This window comes from Notolabrus celidotus, chromosome 10 (genome assembly GCF_009762535.1).
Source record: "Notolabrus celidotus isolate fNotCel1 chromosome 10, fNotCel1.pri, whole genome shotgun sequence".
NCBI lineage: Eukaryota > Metazoa > Chordata > Actinopteri > Labriformes > Labridae > Notolabrus > Notolabrus celidotus.
Window position 1 is genome coordinate 9,555,303 of NC_048281.1, and position 18,070 is coordinate 9,573,372.

Here is an 18,070-nt window from a genome sequence, read left to right on the forward strand (position 1 = left end):
CGTAGTCTCAGTGACTACACATTGCTTTCTAAAAGAGCGTAATGAAGGCTGAGCGTACAGGTGTGCAGTACAGAAATGAGCTTCTGAGACCACGCCTCTTTTTTGTACCTGGCTGAAAAACAGATTTAAAGCCGCTGTGAGGAACTTTTGGTTTGTGCTGATTTTGGCGCCCCCTGTGGTCAAAGATTATATCCTATCTTGCTGCTTGGGGTGCACAGCTGTGCAGTGGTTAGCACTGTTGCCTTATAGTAAGAAGATCTGTGGTTCAAATTCAAATCGTAGCTTTAGGAGTTTGCATGCTTTTTTTTTTCCAGGTTCACTGGCTTCCTCCCACAGTCCAAAGATATGCACGTTAGATCAACTCGTGACTCTAAATTGACGGGAGGCGTGAATGTAAGTGTATCTGGTTCCTATCTGTATGTTAGCCCTGTGATAGGCTGGTCAGGTTAGGGTTCCCAATGACAGCAGGGATAGGCTCAAGCCCCTTGCAAGCAACCCTAACAGGATAATCTGTAGAGATGGATGATTAAAACTGCTTTAAAAGCAGGGCCAGATTTTGTAGTTATTTTGGGGTTTAACTGACGATGCAGCAGCAAAGCAGGCTGTAATGGCTGCGACTTAATATTCCGAGGTAAAATCCCTTTATGTTGCACAAAGCTTGACGACATTCACGGCTCTCTCTAAAGCCAGCAGACTCCAATGATAGTAAAACTTATTTTACCCTGCAGAACAAGCAGGTGAAACCTTCAACACAAAGTCACTGTGTTATCAGTGCAGCAAGGCAACGGCTGTTTTTGTTACAGCAGAGTGAAACCAAGTCTGTCTGTGTAGGAATCCTTCCTGTAGTATTTCAGACATCAGGAGTAAAAGTCTGAGTCCGTCAATGCTCCCTGATTGTTTTGTTGCAACCAATTTCAAGCGATGAGTCGGAGCAATTCCAAAACGTTTTGTTTCTCTTAGTCATTTAGAGTTTCTTAAATGTGTTGAAATATGTTTTAAAAACACGATCATTTCCTTTGAAATAGTCAAACCTTGTATGTCTTCTCAGTTTTATTTCCCTTACAGGTTGAACCTTGTTCTGCGACCTCTGTGGGGCTGGCAACTGGCAACGGTGATTCTTTTTCGTCCATCCAGCACATGCATCTGAGCGCTGAGGTGTGCTAAGCGTCTCCGTGTAAACATTAACCTGAGCAGACTTTCTGAGAGCTGCCTGTGATATCTCTCTGGTCTTTTTGAGGAGCTTAGAGAAACTGCAGTGGTTTATGCACAACTTTAAGATCCTAGATCCTAGATCACATGTTTAAAAATTAAATATGCAAGTCAGGATTCGACAGCAGACCTCCAATGTTTTTTATTACTAGTATTATTCTAAAGTTCACTGCCATAAAACTTCCCGATGAAGTTTTCTTTCTCAGTGCTCCGTTATCGGGGCTGTTCTTCAAACAAAAAGTAGAAGATAATTACCTTTTACTGTTTCAGGGCTAATCTCTCCTCTCTGTGTTACCTCAAACCCAAAACCATTCTCATATTTGATCTGCAGAGTTTACCCACAAACATCATTAACCTAAATAAGCTTGGAGTCTTGCTTCAGGGTTATAGTGTTTCCAGAGTCAACAAGAGGTCAAGACAAGCTGCTATTAATGCATCAACCCAGCTAGACATTGGTAGTGGGAGGTGTGCCTTCGCACTCCGCCTCTCAAAGGTCATCCAAGGTATGCTAATGACAGTCCTGGTGACATCACAGGCTCGATATAAGAGGGAGGCGATGCTGTTTGCCTGCAAACCTCTCTGAGCAGAAGCAAGCAGGCGCAAAGGTAGCTCCGTCTGTCTCCATTTCTCCTTCCCTGTGGTCCCCGGGACACGAGAAGACACCGCACTGGAAAATATGCTGTTCTGCCATTCCCAGCCTGAGTCCTACCACCAGCACTCTGCTAGTTACATTAGGTAAAGCACAAGTCACGCCGACAAGCTCCAGAAACTTGAGGGAAAGGTTACTTGATGGTTAAATCAGGGTGTCAGAGACAAGCAGTGATGTTTACTTGCACAAGAATACATTTAGAGAGGAAGTGTCTGTATTTGTTTTTAAATGTGCAGAAACTGAAGTGTTTAATGATTCAAGTACATCTGGCAGGCCTCAACTGTACAACTGAGATTTTTGAATGCATTTCAGTGAGTCATTTTAAAGGTGCATTGCATTCAAAATTAACATTTGCACATCAAACATTGACTTTCCTCTGTTACAAGCGGCACCAAAAATGAAGTGAGGCAAATGAGTAACGCTGGGTTTTGTAACATCAACCTTTTGCACCTTTGTTTGTATGATTAAGTGATTAGATAAAAGAACAATCACCTTTAATGTCCTCCACACTCTGCTCCACTTCTTTCCTTCTGCAGAGAGGCCTTGGCACCTTTCTTGAAAAACGAAGAAGCAAGGCTTATGTCTGAAAATGGTGCCAAGAGGACCCCGTTCCAGTACAGCCTGTGTGCAGCCACCTCACCGGCTGTGAAGCAGCAGGAGGAGAGTCTCACCTATCTCAACCAAGGTAGCTATCTGAATGAGAATGTCCATATTGACCTAATGCACTGGAGCTCATTTTGTCACATGGGATCCAAACAGCTGCAGGGTTAGCTTTTAAACTCCAACTCAATGCAGTTATTTTCTAGAGAAGGCCACAAAGAAATAAACAAACATGTCAGTGTGCATTCATTCCACACACTTTGGTTTGTGCACTCCTTACTCTCAAAGCAAAAACAAACAAGTGGAATAGACTTGTTTGCAGAGTTATGATAACAAATCCAAAGACAGTTTAACTTCTTAATATTATTTGTCTACCAGTTTAATTGAACTGCAGAGATTTCCTTTGTTATCTTACTGACAGTCTGGACGCTGTCTAAATGGAAGGATGCAAAGAAGGGCACAATAAATATATTTATCTTAAAAACTAATCTGAGAAATTTACCAACTGATGCTTCTGGGGATTATTTTCTCAAAAATAATGATAATAATAATAAAAATAGTAATAATAATAATAATGATAATGATATTGATAATAATAATAAATAAAATAATAATAATAACAATTATAAAAAAACTTTTCAAAGCAGGGTTCCAAAGTGCTTTATAAATAGGAAAAAAAGTAAAAGACAATTAAAGAGAAGATAAAACATGAAATGTGAGGAAAACAATGACTTTAAGTTTAAGACAAAAGACTGCAGGGAGCTAACAGCAAAAAGAAGTGACAGAAAGGAAGATAAAAAGATTATGACTGCCAACAAATAAAAGGAAATAAATCAATGTTGGAAGACGAAAAACAACAAAAGATAAAAGATGAAAACATTTAAAAGATCATAAATATAAAATATAAAAATATTAAATAATGAAATAATAAAAATGAAATAATATTAATAATAAATAAGTAACTTAAAGAGAGGTTATCTTACAGTTATTTGTGAAAAATAATTCAAAGTAACATTTTCCACCCTTGAAAAATTCATTAATAGTTAAAGCTCCTGAGTGGAGATTTTTGCTGACACCTTTTAATGAGCTACACAACCATCAGCATCAAGATTGACTGTTTTCCAGAGGGCTTTTTGTAATGAGTTATTTAAAGGAATCAGCGTGAGAGATGTACAGCACTGTCCACAGGGGGGCGCCAAAATCAACACAACAAAAAAAGGCTATCCCAGGAGCTTTAAGCTATTTGTGCACAGAAGTGGACAGATTGAACGAAGAGGTGACATTTTAATATGCAAAGTGATAAAGTTATAACCCATGTGTTATTTTGTAAGACTAATAACTGTGATATGACGATTTTGTAAAGCTGTGTTTTCCCACACCTTGTTGAGACTACAGAAGATGAAAGTGCTTTGTAACTGTAAAGAGAGAGCTTTAAATTAGTATTCTTATAAAAAAAAATAAGCTAACAAGATATGATGATGACATGTTGGTCACTGATTTAAACTTGCAACATGAGCTCCTAAACTTGTGTCAATTTGGATCACTTTCATCTTTTAATCTTCATCACACTTCTTTTCTTCTTTTATACTTTAAAATTGTACTCTCCTCCTCCTCTGCTCTTTCACATGATTCTCTCCACTTGAGTCTTCTGATTGTTTCTGTCTTTCTTGTTGGACACTGTGATATTATGTATTTGTGCTTTGTTTACTTTTGCTAAACTCAAAGTTTGCCCTGCTTATCAGCTGTTCAGTAATTTGGCTGGAGTGAAAAAGACAAAAAGAGAAAAGTGAGCCTGCTGTAACAAAACAACATCAGGCCAACATTAACAGAGACATTTAAATTGGCATGTATGAATGAGTGAGGTGATGAAAAACATCCCGAACTGCAGGAGAGGATCAGGCCGTATGTGCAAAATCTGGATCAAACTCAGAATTTAAACTTTTATCTCAAATTTCTAGAATAAGGAAAACAAAATGCAAAATCAAAGTTTGAAGCTAGAAGCCAGAGTTTAAATTAAATAGTTTAATTTGTATTCTTCAAACTTATGACCTTTACTTCTTTTGATTTTATTTGAAAAGGAAAAAACACATGTTTATTTTTTTTGTTTTATTTATTATACTTTAAAGTAAAATACATTATTCCCTAAAAATATATTAAAACAATTATTCATAATTATAAGAGAACAATTCATACTTTTTCAGATAGTGTTATTATTATGATACAAATGTTATTATTATAAATATAAAAGATGAAATATTGAGTCTTTATTTTGAGATAAGTAAAATGTAAGATTAAAGCCAAAATATTTTATTAAGAATGAAAAAGTATGAATTCTTAATTCACAGTCATGACAAATTAAAATATTTTGATATATTAAGTAAAATGAGATTGGAAGTCAAATATTTAAGATAAAAACTCCAAATGATGAAATAAAAATTGTATTTATGATCATAACATCAAAACTACTAGACAAATATTCAGAATATTCATAAAGTCTAAATTACAAAACGAAATATCAAAATGAGATGGTTTATCATAATTATAGAAGGATAAATCAAAAGTGAAATAATCCTGTAATCATGAGTTATAATCTCATAATTTAGGCTTTTATATTTGAGGATTACGACTTACTGTACTGACCACCATCTCATTGCTTCTCTATTTCATTATCATGTTTTATAATGTCATCATTTTGACTTTTTATCTCTTCATTCATACTTTCAGATAATAATTATGACCTGTTATCTCCTAAAAGTAAACATTAACGTTTGTTTTTTTCAGTCTTATCGATTTTATGAATTTTTCTGGCTTCCACACGAGAGATATGGAGATATGGAGAGGAGATATGAGGTTTTCACATATAACGCTCGTCCTCTCATGTAGCTGGTGTCCGCTCCCTCCTGGCTGCTTTAATGACATGTTCTTGTGATATTAAACTACATGTTTCATATTTCATCAGGATGGAGAAATGTGAATGTTCTGCAGTATCTGGCCTTCATCAAAGTTTTTAAAATTTGATTTAACTTCACTGCCCCTTCTTTGCTGATTGACTGATTGACTGATTTCCCATTTTTCAATTTTAATCAGGTTTTTTTTTTAATGTTTTAAAATGTAGGTCAGTCCTACGAAATCCGTATGCTAAACAGAAAACTAGTGGAGTATACAGATATAAGCAGCAAATATGTAAAGGTAGGTATGAGGTATTGTGTTTGTTTGTTTCATGTGATCTCCTCTTCTTACTTCTCTTGTCAGTTTGGATGTTTCCACTCTGCTGGTTTGTCACAGGTCCCCCAACCCTCCCTTCCACTTCAGGGGTGGGGTGTCGACCTCGGAGAGCTTGGTACTATCACCCAAACTCACATTTCTGGTGTCCTAGATTTCAAAATATAATAATAATAATAACCTTACCAACACATTTTTAACCACACACACACACACACACACACACACACACACACACACACACACACACACACACACACACACACACACACCCACACCCACACCCACACCCACACACACACACACACACACACCCACACACACACACACACGCTCTAGGGTTAAAACTTTGATGAATCCTAAAGAATTGGCTTCTTTCTCAAAACTTATAGAAATGTTTTCTTTTATTAAAATTCAGAAATGTGAATTCCCCTATTGCAATTAAATTGTGTACCAACCCTCTCTATGAGAAATTGATTTGGTCATGCCACTTAGCTTTTCAGATGCAACTAAATTTCAGACTCCTCCACTGCAGAGACTTTGGTTGGAGGTTAATTTACTTCATTCCTGTGTGAGTGCATCCACTCGCTGTATCTCTGGTCAACCTCTTCGTCGCCATCATTGAGACGGTCATGTTAGCAGTGGCATCCTAGATACAGAAGAATGGGACAGGTGGTGTCTCTGACGTCCTGGGTCCAGGGCTCTCTGAGTTCTGCTGCTCTGTCATGCATGAGCCTCCCTCCATAAATATGCCAATGGTTCATGTTTTTACAGGCTGTTAATCTAATTTGTTGATTTATTTCATGTGTTCAGGGTTTTTAAAAGGTTTCCTTTAAACGAGTGCTCCAGTATCAGGCAAGCCTGCAGCTAGGATTTGTCAGCTAAAGCATAAACCTTTGATCACATTTAAAGTGTCTTTATGGAGAGAGCTACATCTTTCTGTGAATCAGTGTGATGTGTTGTTTAAAGGACAAACAGATTCATTGCTTTCTTTAAAACTATCAGACTTCACAGACAAAAACAGTCATTTTACTCTGCAGATCACAGGCGCTACTTAAATGGTACCTATTGGTGCATTTCAACCAAGAGTTCCGGGGTCTTTTAGCCCCCAGAACTCCTTTCCCTGGAACTAAAAGGTTCCTGTGCCCTCATTCTTGTCTGCGTTTCGACTGCGGGCTGAAGTCGTGTAGATTGTGCAAATCAGGCCAGTGACGTATGGGGGATATGAAAAAAGGAAATGCACTACACCACCAGACCAGTAGAGGGCAGTAAAACAAAGACGAATGCCATTCATCACAGATGACACCATAGAAGCAGACAGACAGGCAGGTATCATTATGAGCAACAAAACAGTTAGCCTGTTAGCATGAAGAGACTTAGCTTGCGCTGTTTTAGATGGTGCTATATTTCATCACAGATGGATTCACTGAATCAACACGTGAGAGGAGATAAGCGCGAGTAGCAAAGACGTTTCAACACAGCTTTAAAATCCTTTTTAACTCTTTAAGCTGTGGCAGAAATCACTGGTGTTTTGGTTTAAACCGCGACCCTGTTAACTGGAGACTTTCAGCCGGATGCATCCCTCATAAACGTCTTTAGACGATCATTAAATATCTGATATGGATATTTTGAAATCTTAATAAAAACTAAACTAGTTTGCATTCCCAGGAACTCCCACTGTGTTTCAACAGTTGTGTTAACTCCACAAACACTGACACGTTCAGCTGAAGGTCTCCAGTTTACAGGGTCACTTTTAAAACCGTAACACCGGAAGAGATGCATTCGTGGTGGGCTGAGAGAAGACTACTGTTACAAGCTGCTAAATCAAGAGAATCACAGCTTCTTCTTTTGAAAAGCACACACACATACAAAAAAGATAGAACAAATTAAAGAGAAATCAAGTGAATCACAGATTATTGTGGACGCTGGGCGGAATAAAAACACTGCAGGTAATCTACCAATCAGACAAGTTCAGCATTGCAGGCCCTGCCCCCTGAAAGTCCTGGGAGATTAACTACCCCTGAACTAAATTTAGACCCTAGTTCCTCCGGTCTTAGTTCCGGGGTAAAGTTCCTGCGGTCGAAAAACACCTTATCAGGCATAAAAGTGTACTGTGGTTCATATCTCTTTAAAATATTCTTAGCTTCTTGCAGTCAAAACATAGTTTCTGGACTGCCTTTTTCATGATCCCTGCACAGGTTGAAATGTGTCAGAATAACTTATAGAACAACCAAAAGTCCTCTTTGGTCTGAAAGGTTTCTGACTTTGTAATAGTCCTTAACTCATGCTTTAACATCACCAAATGAGACTTTGTTGAGGCTTAAAAGATCCCCTCGAGAGTCCATTTGATCTTTGAATCTGTTGTCCATGAGAGGTGGGAGCCCTGACGTCTGGGTGGGGAGTTAGTTTTCATGCTGCATCTCATTCTCCTCATGGATATGTGCAGATGCGGTCTAAACTATGACTGCTGTATAATGATGGGAATGGAGATGAAATTCGCTTTTGAATTTTCTCCTCCTTCCCCTGACCTGATGATTCTGCCTCTGTGTTTTAATGGATTGAAAAGTAGGGCTTTTTCTCGCACCTTGCCCAACAGTCCAGCTGTTCGGCTGTGTGCGAGCTGCTCTGTTCAAGCTGTGGTCTGTTCTCTGGCCTAAACTCCTGGTCCTGCCTGTTCACAGAGCATTGTGCGTGTGGTGTTTCATGACCGCCGACTGCAGTATATGGAGCACCAGCAGCTGGAAGGGTGGAGGTGGAACAGACCTGGGGACAGAATCTTGGATATAGGTGAGTTGGCTTCACATAAGATCAAATATCACTCATCTTCAAAGTTTTGATGGTAAAGGTCCTCTAGCAGGGCATTTATCTGCGTAATCTGCCTTCCCGCAAGAAAAAAGTACCAGACTGATTTCATTCTCAATGTTCTAGACCACAACTGAGGCAACTTTTTATCTTCAAATAACAGCTTCAACCTATTGCCTTTTATTCTGTTGAGCCTGCTCAGCACTGAGAATCCTCTCCCAGGAGAAGTGCTTATCACCTCACTGCCTGGCTCTCTGAGGAAAGCCTTACAGTTTAACCTCTTGCTATTACCAGTCATCGCTCTGTTTTCTAGAGACAAGTGGAGCTTTGTTTGAGAGAGAGACAAGAGAGTACCAGAGCAAAAAGTAGACAGGGCTAAGTCTTGGACCCTTTTGGCTTTTTGTGGATATGCAGGAGAGTAAGTTGATCTCCAGACGACAGGGGCGCCAAGGCTCACGGATAGAACTTGCTTTGCGTTGCTTTAGAAAAAAAAAAAAAAAAAGAAGAAGCATTTAGCGACCTTTACTATTTTTTTCTCTTGAGTTGCTTGACTGGGAAGCAAAGCAGAAGAGCCATGAACCTGCAAAAAGTCTGGTCAGATTTAAGGCTACCAGTGAAGGACCACGCTCCTATAGGTTGAATTACTACCACAGTAAACGTTTGTTGTCCCACTTGCAGGTTTGAAGCCTTCTTCAGCAGAGCATGATGATAATTATGGTCCTATTTGGAGTAAAATAGATGTAAGCAGTAGTGAAGAAAAGGAAGACAGTAATGGTCAAATTTCCAAACTTCAGGCTGTAAGTCTGAAGGCTAAAAAAAGATATTGCTGCATGAACTTTAAATGCTAACTTCAGTCCCCCTTTGAATTTGTACCATCAAACACTGCAATCCTCCCACAGATATCCCGCTGTCAGTGGGTATAATTGAGCCCCGATCCCACCCTCTGCATCTCAACACGATTGAGTTCCTCTGGGATCCTGTGAAGAATGCTTCTGTTTTCCTCCAGGTACAAAATAACAGATGTGTGGTGAAGTTTTAAATACATTTATGCATGAGACAAACTTACAGTGGACAACCCCGCTCTTTCTTTGTCCCTCAGGTCAACTGCATCAGCACCGAGTTCACCCCCAGGAAGCATGGCGGGGAGAAAGGCGTCCCCTTTCGTATTCAGGTGGACACTTTCACCGCCAATGAACACGGAGAATACATGGAACATGTCCACTCCTCCAGCTGCCAGGTCAAAGTCTTCAAGGTAAGAAACTCTCTTTCATATAACAGTATACTGTATATCTTAATGTCTCTATCTTCTAATGTCTCTTCTTTTTCCGGGAAGCCCAAAGGAGCTGATCGTAAGCTGAAGACAGACCGGGAGAAGATTGATAAAAAGACTCCTCAAGACAGAGAGAAGTATCAGCTGTCCCACGAGACCACAGTGCTTAAAGAGGTGAGGCACACTGCTCTCTTTCTCCGTCCACGTTACGTAACAGATCCGCTCTGACAGGACTGTTTGTTTGCTTTCTTTTGTCCAGGCAGGAAGTGTTCTGATTTTATTGACCTCACTGCTAAATTCTGGGTCATCTGGCCCTTTGTTTTGTCTACTCAGCACATTTCTTCACTTCCCCTGTGAGTCAGAGGAGTTGTCAGGCACAGTACATCTCAAACCTGAGCTAGATCACTGAATGTTGTTTTCAGTCATCCCTTCTAAAAGTGTGCTGGCATTACTGCTGAGCTCTGTCAATGATTGAGACCCCTGACGTGCAACTTTGGTCACTCTGACACTCAAGTGACTGAACAGTTTCAGATTATTGTTAATCTGGTTTGGCATCCATCCAGATAAAAATCAAACATACACTGTAAGTTGTTCAAAAGTCACCAAAGTCAGTGATGTACTGACAGTACTAAAACCGCAGTGTAGTAAATGATGTAAAAACAGGGGGGGCAGGACCCCTGGAGGGGCCTTGAGGTATGACAGGGGGCTGCAGCATCGACTGATAAAAACACAACATTCTGCATTCATGAAGAAGCACGGCAAATGCTGTACAAGGACAGTGAGATAAAGATAAAGCTGCACTGCAAAAACAAAATAAAAACATATTTCTAGTTTATTTTCTTGTATAATATCTAACTATATGTAATATAAGCCACATTCACCCAATGAGTCCAGAAAAAAGTCTTATTCCAAGATATAACGAGACAAAAATGAGGCCCACATTGATTAGAATGAGTATAATAATCTGTCAATTGGAGGAGAAAAATCATTTGCCTTATTTTTGGATCATAACATCTTGAAATTAGACTTGTTTTCTGGACTGTTTCTGGACTGGTCGGGTGAATGTGGCTTATGTTAAGTCCAGTAACACATTTTATTACAAGAAATAAGACAAAAAGACTCAGAGTTTTGAGTATCTGCAGTGTGACGATGGATCCACACCAAACCTCACAGCCACAAAGACAAGAAGTTATGAAGAGTTGGAGCTCGCCCTCGGCTCCACCTCCACACACAGTGGGCTGCTCATATGTGAAACCTTTAGAAGTTGCATGTTGCTTTTTTAATTTTAATTACACTCTTTGTAGAAGTGTTTTTTTTAGTTCTATGTCACACTGAAGTTTCAGTTCTGTATCTTTTGCAGACAGTGTTCAAGTCATTCTGTAACCTTTGGGCTATGATATGCACATTTTTTAAAAGACCATTCCTTGGCTTTTTAATGCCTTCATGTAGAGAATAGGATAGTGGATAGAGCAGGGGACTGAAAAGAGAGAGAGAGTGGAGGGTGACCTGGCAAAGGGCTACCCACTTTAAGAACTTTAATGTGTGTACATGTGTGCGATTTCACTGCTGAGCTAAACTGTTGTCATGTGAAATATTATCTTTGACAAGTAGTGTGATCAGAAAACACCTCCCTTCTTCTTCTATCTCTGTCTCTCTCTGTAGTGTTCACCGTGGCCTGATGCTCTAAACTTCACCAGCCACAGCAGCAGCAGCACTCCCTCACCAGTTTATCACAGCTCCCCAACGCCTTGTAGTTTCCCTGATGGGTGAGTCAGCATTCACACCCAAACACCCATCACCATGTTCATAATGAATGTGAAACCTAGTCATTTTAGTTCTGTACTGGACTGTTGAACTGTATTCAGGCTAATCTCAGGTGGGACTCTTAAGTTGTGCTTGTTTTTGGTGTAATGTCTAAAGACGTCAGTGCTCTCTCTCAAGCCTCGTTCACACATGACTCCAGAAAAATGTGTCAGGAGTGTCTGCCTGCAAAATGTGTTTTTCTTGTTTGACTGGAGGCAAGGCATGACTCTGCTGTAGTCACTGTGTAATGCTATCTTGGCTAACATCCTAGATGGCAGGTGAAGCAGAGTCTAATGTTGTAAATAAATGCTACATGCTACATGCCATTAGATGCATTCAGTTTCAAAAATGAGTGCAGATGAACATCCTGGCCAGCACATAGAGTTTGACACAGTTTAACTGTTGCATGAAGATTGCACAGGTTGCATGATATATTGTTCATCACCGCCTCCCTCTCGTCTCTTGACTTGTACCTGCTGTGTTCACACATGGGTTCTCCCCAGAGTCTAAGTGCTGGGACGAAAAACTTGGCATAAAGTCAAAGCGAGTTTTGTGCATGTGTGAATAAAGATCTTAATGAGGAATAAAGAGTATAAGAATTGCTCTGGTTAACCCTCCTGTTACCCTCAAATTTCCTAATATCTTTTATCCTTGGGATCCATTTGACCCCAGCAATTCAAACCTCCAGAAACTGATTGTTTCCTTGGTTTATGTGTCAGGTACTTTATGTTTCTTTGTTGACTATATCAATAGCCATTTCAATAAAACATATTTCAAGCATAAACATTATTTAAAGCATTCAGAAGGACTTTATTTGTAAAACAGAAGATCAAACTGCTGCGAGTTTGTCATACTCTCGTTGGCCCTGCCCTGTTTCTATGTTATCAAATCCCATTACACAGGACACATCATTGAATGTCTTTAGAGACATGGTGGCTGAAAATATTATAACTCAATCTAAAGGTCACATGGGGATGTGTCTTTGGTTATAGTGACCCCAATATCATCCAAAACAACCAAAACAAATGTGTGTAAAATGTTGTTATATACAGCTATAACAGCCTGGGGTCAAATTGACCCCAAGGAACACTGATGCGTAATTTTTTTTTACAGGAAATTGGAACATATCAACATTTTAATTTTACGTTTTCACAGTTGTCCCCATTAAATTAGGAAAATTCATGAAATATGAAGCCAAAAAAACGATGTTAGTCATTAATTTAGAGATGTTAAACATGGAATGGGGTCCAACTGACCCCTAGGATAATAGGAGGGTTAAACCAGTAGCTATGGCACCGGCTGTAATGACACGACACAGTATTTCAAGGAATACACCCTCTCAAAGCACTTGACACTGACAGGCATGAAATAGAGCATGAAAACATTGTTGAAAGGCTCATTACATATATAAGATAGTCTGTATTGAAACCAGACTCCAAGACATGACATATGATATATTTCCTGGCAGAGCACAATAGTTGCCTGTCTACAGGACACTGTGTGTATTGTTGTGTGACGCTCTGAGTAATAGACCACTAACTCTCATTTCCTGTGACATCACATTTGTGTGTTTTTTTAAGGACTCTGATGGCTTTGAAGAGAGGGAAATAGGTACCACGTTTAAAAAACAAGGCTCCCCTTTAACAACTGTAGGAGTTGATTAATGTAGCAGCGGCAGTAGCTCCCTCTATGGGTGCTCACTGGTATGACTTTGCAGAGGCATGACCATGGACCTGTGCTCTGTGAACACAGGGGAAGACACTTTGCTTTAGTACTTCATAGACAGAGTACTCAACCAATCACCTGATCTGTTCTTTCCTCCTCATGTGCATGGTTCTGTAGCAACTGTTCTCCAAACCAGCAAGGGGAGCTGCTCATGCCCGGCTGCTTTGATGTAAGTAACAGAGAACAGAGCAAAGTGAAAGTGTTAATGTTGCTCTCTCATTCCTTTTAGGCCATTATTTGGAGACAGTGGATGCTGTGCTGCTATACTCATTTCAAGGGCTCTTCTTCTTTTTGACATGTAGCACCTTCTGCCATCATCCTCGCTGCAGGACACTCAGCAGTGGCTGCAACATCACAGGTTCTCGCCTTTCTCACGGCTCTTCTCCAGCTTCTCAGGTAACTGGTGGGGGGAGGCATGAAACATGACTATTTGTGGAAAGATTGAGCAGCAAGTTGGATGATCAGGTCATATTTAAAAAAAAAAATGTAGGCAGAAAAATTACATGCCGTTGTTACAGGTGCCGATCTGTTGAGGATGAGCAAGGAGGATTTGGTCCAGATCTGTGGCCCTGCCGATGGTATTCGCCTTTTTAACACCATGAAAGGAAGGTGAGACATTAAAAACTTTAATAAGCACACTTAATAAGCATAATATTGAGTCCAGGAAAAGTGTACTTCATAAAAATTACTGAAGGCAATGCTGGAAGATGGGTCTATGCAAAGTTTCAACTATCAGTAGTAAAGCTAAGTGAATTCACTTTGCCTTCATCAGACCTACAAAATTCATCAAATCCTGTTCCTGTTTTTTTTTTCTCCAATGTTTTCATATTAAACTTAATGCCATGGGGGATTTTTGGACCTCATGAATAAATATCACATTGGGCACCTCCACTTCACTGCTGCAAATATCCAAGTATTTTTTTCGGCTCCCTGTCAGTCATGGGCCTCAGAAATGTCCTAACCCCTACCCGTCCTACATTGCATTGTCCTCTTATTATCAAACTGCAAAAATATGTGGAAAAGTGGACTCACTCATCTGACTGATCTTATACTACAGAGTATATTCATACTGCATGGTACTCTACTCATCTATGAATCTACTGTATATGACAGTATACCTGGTGCTCTGCTCACATTTCTCAGGTGTATACAGCCTCGTCTGACCATCTACGTGTGTCAGCAGCAGGCCAGGAGTCAGCCTCCTGTTAAACCGGGCGGAGGAGATAGTAAGTGCACCCACTCTAATTACAACTGTGCTTCATCACTTGGTGGTCAGTTTATTAGCTACATCCATACAAAGTAATGCAATCCAATACAACAACCAAGTCTGTCTTTAATTTGTAAATGCATCATTTTAATGATATGTTTGTAGGGGGGATCACTTCTGTTCAATAGTTTATTTATTCCCCCCTAACTTTACTGGTACCTTGACCTAAATATTTTATGCACAACATGGCAGAGCTGTAGAGTGGATTGGACTACCTTATAGAGGTAGAACTGAATACATATTTTGAGTTACATTGTATTTGGTGATATCTGAAAATCAATAAGAAGCTCTCTTAATGGTTGTTTTAAAATGATTCCCCATGCATGAAAATATATTTTTTTCTCTTTCTACTTTTTTGACCATAAAATAAAAACATGTTTCTTTTTTAAAAACATTTCAACAGGATCTAATGAAGCCATTGAACTGCGCATAGTTCTGATATGTTTGCTCTGTCTCCCTTCTCCTCCCTGCAGTCTATCATGCTCTATACCTGGAGAAGCTCACACTAATGGACCTGTCAGAAAAGATTGCTTTACTGTACAGCATCACTCCACAGCAAATAACACACATCTACAGACAGAAACCCAGCGGGATCCATGTCATAGTGTCCAACGAGGTATCTTACAGCTGCTCTGTCAACAGCCAGCACTTACAAAGACATTTAACTAATGATTACCATCCCCCTTTGTTTCATGTCCCATGCACACATTTCAAACTTATTAACACATGCAGCTCATCTTGAATATGTCCCAATATTTTCAGGCTGAGTTGCGTGTGTGAATGCTAGCAGACATATTTCTACCAGGACCTTTAAATCAGGGTTTTATGGGGATGATTTGGAGGTGCAGATAAGTTAACATCGGTCTATCCGTGCATTCCAGATGGTGCAGAACTTCAAAGAGGAAACCAGCTTCATCCTCAGCACGATAAGAGGTAAAAACTTCTACATCGGCCTTTGTACTCACATCATACTCGGAAGCATTCTGCATTTATCTTTTCCGTGTGACTCAACTATTTGGATTTGGCTGATCTTTTACTGCTTTGTCTCTTTTTCCAGATGGTACCACAGACGGCTATCATGTTGTGTTGAAATGACCAAGAGTAGCCCCGCAGGCCTAATGTTTCATTAGTGGAATAGTTAAGATTATATTTAAGTCATTCTAGACTACAGTATGTGATAAAGAAGGATTTACAGTCCAGTCAAATGATGCTGACGGAGACCTTTCAGTATTGGTAAATCTGAGCCCCGTCTTCCAATATTTTGAAAGTAATCTAACCAAAGTAAGAACATTAAAAGGACTTGTTTTGGCCTCTAACAGTCTCAGATTTTACTTTTAGGTGTCTGAAAACTTTACATAAAGGATCCACCCAGAGGGAGACTATTTTTAAAAGATGCTTTTATAACCAGAAACTAGAAGACACTTAACAGATCAAGGCAGAGGCAGACGAGCAAATCAGTGATTTTATTCATGGTGTCTGGTATCTTTGAAGAGAGCAACATCATGGCTGTTTCTGGTTTAAAAGCAGCTCTTATTCTTTTTAAGAAGGTCTACCTCTGTTAAAACGCTCTCTGTGATTGTCATTCAGTTTTGATAACAGGTGGAGCTTGTCATTTGAAAAACAAGAACTTTTATTGGACGTACTCTGAACCCATACCTTGGCTGGTGCATTAGGCGCTCAAGGCTTCTGGCTTCAAGCAGCCAACTGCAGCAACCCCAAAACTTTTTTCTGTTGTATGCATCATGAGTTTTAAAAATGTCCCTAAACCTTACTTTTAATGTTTAAGTTTAATCCTACTTTCTCTTGTCGCAGGGTTACTGATGTTACTGATTCATGTTCAACATGCTTTTTCAATAAGTAATAAATGTGAACAGATCTTTATCACTCTTTATATTTTCTCAAGTTTTTTGCTCATTAAAAATCATTAATGCAAATTTATAAGGTTAATAAAAGTGAAATGCAAATAATTAGAAGAAAATGAACAAACTGTATGATGTGGTTTTATGTAAAGCAATGTTTATTTCATGCCTGTCACTCATGTGAAATGCTGTGTGTATTCTTTTTTCTGAGACTGCAGGAGGATCCTTCTGTCATGGCTCTGTAATCTAAATAAAAGTGTTGCATTGTTTTAACAGGTCCCCAGAGTTCATTCAGGTATATTACAGGCTTTTAAGGACAGTGAGTACAGCTGATTTGTTTCTTTATATTTTTAAAGAGGGGATGATGCAAAAGTCCAGCATGCAAATGTTCAAGAAGTATCCATAGAGGTTACTTTTCTTTGTATTTACACATACTGGCATGTTGGGGGTATAATATAACATTATTATCAGTTTCATATGTTTCATTCTCCAGCTCAGCTCCTCATATAATGCAAAGTATTATAAGAGAGCGAGAGGCAGAGGTATAAATTCAAATTATCTGTCTATGTGACCCTGATGTGCTTGCATGAGTAGATATCTGTCATTTCTAAAGCTCTTGTTGACATTTCAACTTAGTTCACAAAAAGTCCTCCTTGTTATTCATCTTAACTTTCACCATAAACCTTACAGTATTTCTCAATTGCTAAAACACATTTCTTGACATCCACCATGCTTTTCTCAACACTATAAGCACAAAACCCAATTTTCCAACTACATTCACCAAACCTCTGACTCTTCCTGCAAAACCAAAGAATGTTGTCAGATCATACCCCAAGCCACTAAAAATTAAAACAATACTGAGCAGTCATTACACACTACTACTTATTATTAACAGTAGGCTAAATAAATTCTGCAACCAGTGCTCTCCGAACTGGCTTATATTGGTTTCCTCACATCATTAGCCACAAGTGTAATCAGTTTTGAGTGGTTGTGTTTAAGCTGTGACACTCAGCTTACCATTATGCAACACAAGTGCATCACAGTGCAACATGTGTTTTAGTGAGTGAGAATGTGTTTGCAAGTTGTGTCTAACAAGTGAAAAGTGCTTATTGTTTTGCCAAAATAGTGGCTGATTCAATACATGGGTTCAGGCAGCTAAGCAATTTGGTTCAGACAATAGGGTTTAGTGTTTTAGCAATGGAGAAATACTGTAACTTTGGAGGGACAGAAGACACACCTGGAAAATGACAGCTGAGTCATTAGGCTAAGCTTCAATGTGTGGGCGGTTATTATAGCAATCAGCCACAACTCTGTCAGGCTCAGACATAAATAAGGAAGCATGTTAGAGACTTGACTGCCTATGAATAATTTGTTTCTGATTATAATGACATGATTTCTCTGAGAAGTGAGCTAATTTATCAAAAATGGGAAACTTTAAAAACATCAACTAAGTTATCTCAAAATAATGACCGAATTTTTCAATAAAATATCAAAGCATTCAAAAACTATGATAATAATGTGGGGATGCAAAGTCCTCGTTTTGTGAATGTTAGTCATTACAGTGAATAATATTTACTTTTAATACTTTTTCCCATCACATTGGCAGAAATGGGCTTCCATATAAATAAGTGACGTTCCTTTAAATAGACAAATACCACAGACTC

General features: G+C 39.1%; 1 protein-coding gene across 1 annotated transcript; it reads left to right on the forward strand.

The window, feature by feature from the left end:
• Positions 1-1,885: 1,885 nt before the first annotated feature.
• On the forward strand, positions 1,886-16,659 carry tfcp2l1 (transcription factor CP2-like 1). The gene is made up of 15 exons (XM_034694498.1): positions 1,886-1,944; positions 2,395-2,543; positions 5,574-5,647; positions 8,362-8,467; positions 9,382-9,488; positions 9,582-9,734; positions 9,816-9,926; positions 11,415-11,518; positions 13,398-13,449; positions 13,583-13,676; positions 13,799-13,889; positions 14,424-14,506; positions 15,021-15,163; positions 15,429-15,480; positions 15,605-16,659. The coding sequence occupies exons 1-15, from the start codon at positions 1,886-1,888 to the stop codon at positions 15,640-15,642; spliced, it is 1,416 nt and encodes a 471-aa protein (XP_034550389.1). The 3' UTR covers positions 15,643-16,659.
• The last annotated feature ends 1,411 nt before the right edge of the window (positions 16,660-18,070 follow it).

Excerpts from the sequence above, each read along its gene's own strand:
- tfcp2l1 (XM_034694498.1), top strand. The coding sequence starts at position 1,886 with ATGCTGTTCTGCCATTCCCAGCCTGAGTCCTACCACCAGCACTCTGCT. Across the intron at positions 9,489-9,581 it reads ATGCTTCTGTTTTCCTCCAG|GTCAACTGCATCAGCACCGA; the intron begins GTACAAAATAAC and ends TTTGTCCCTCAG. Across the intron at positions 13,450-13,582 it reads TCATGCCCGGCTGCTTTGAT|CACCTTCTGCCATCATCCTC; the intron begins GTAAGTAACAGA and ends TTTGACATGTAG.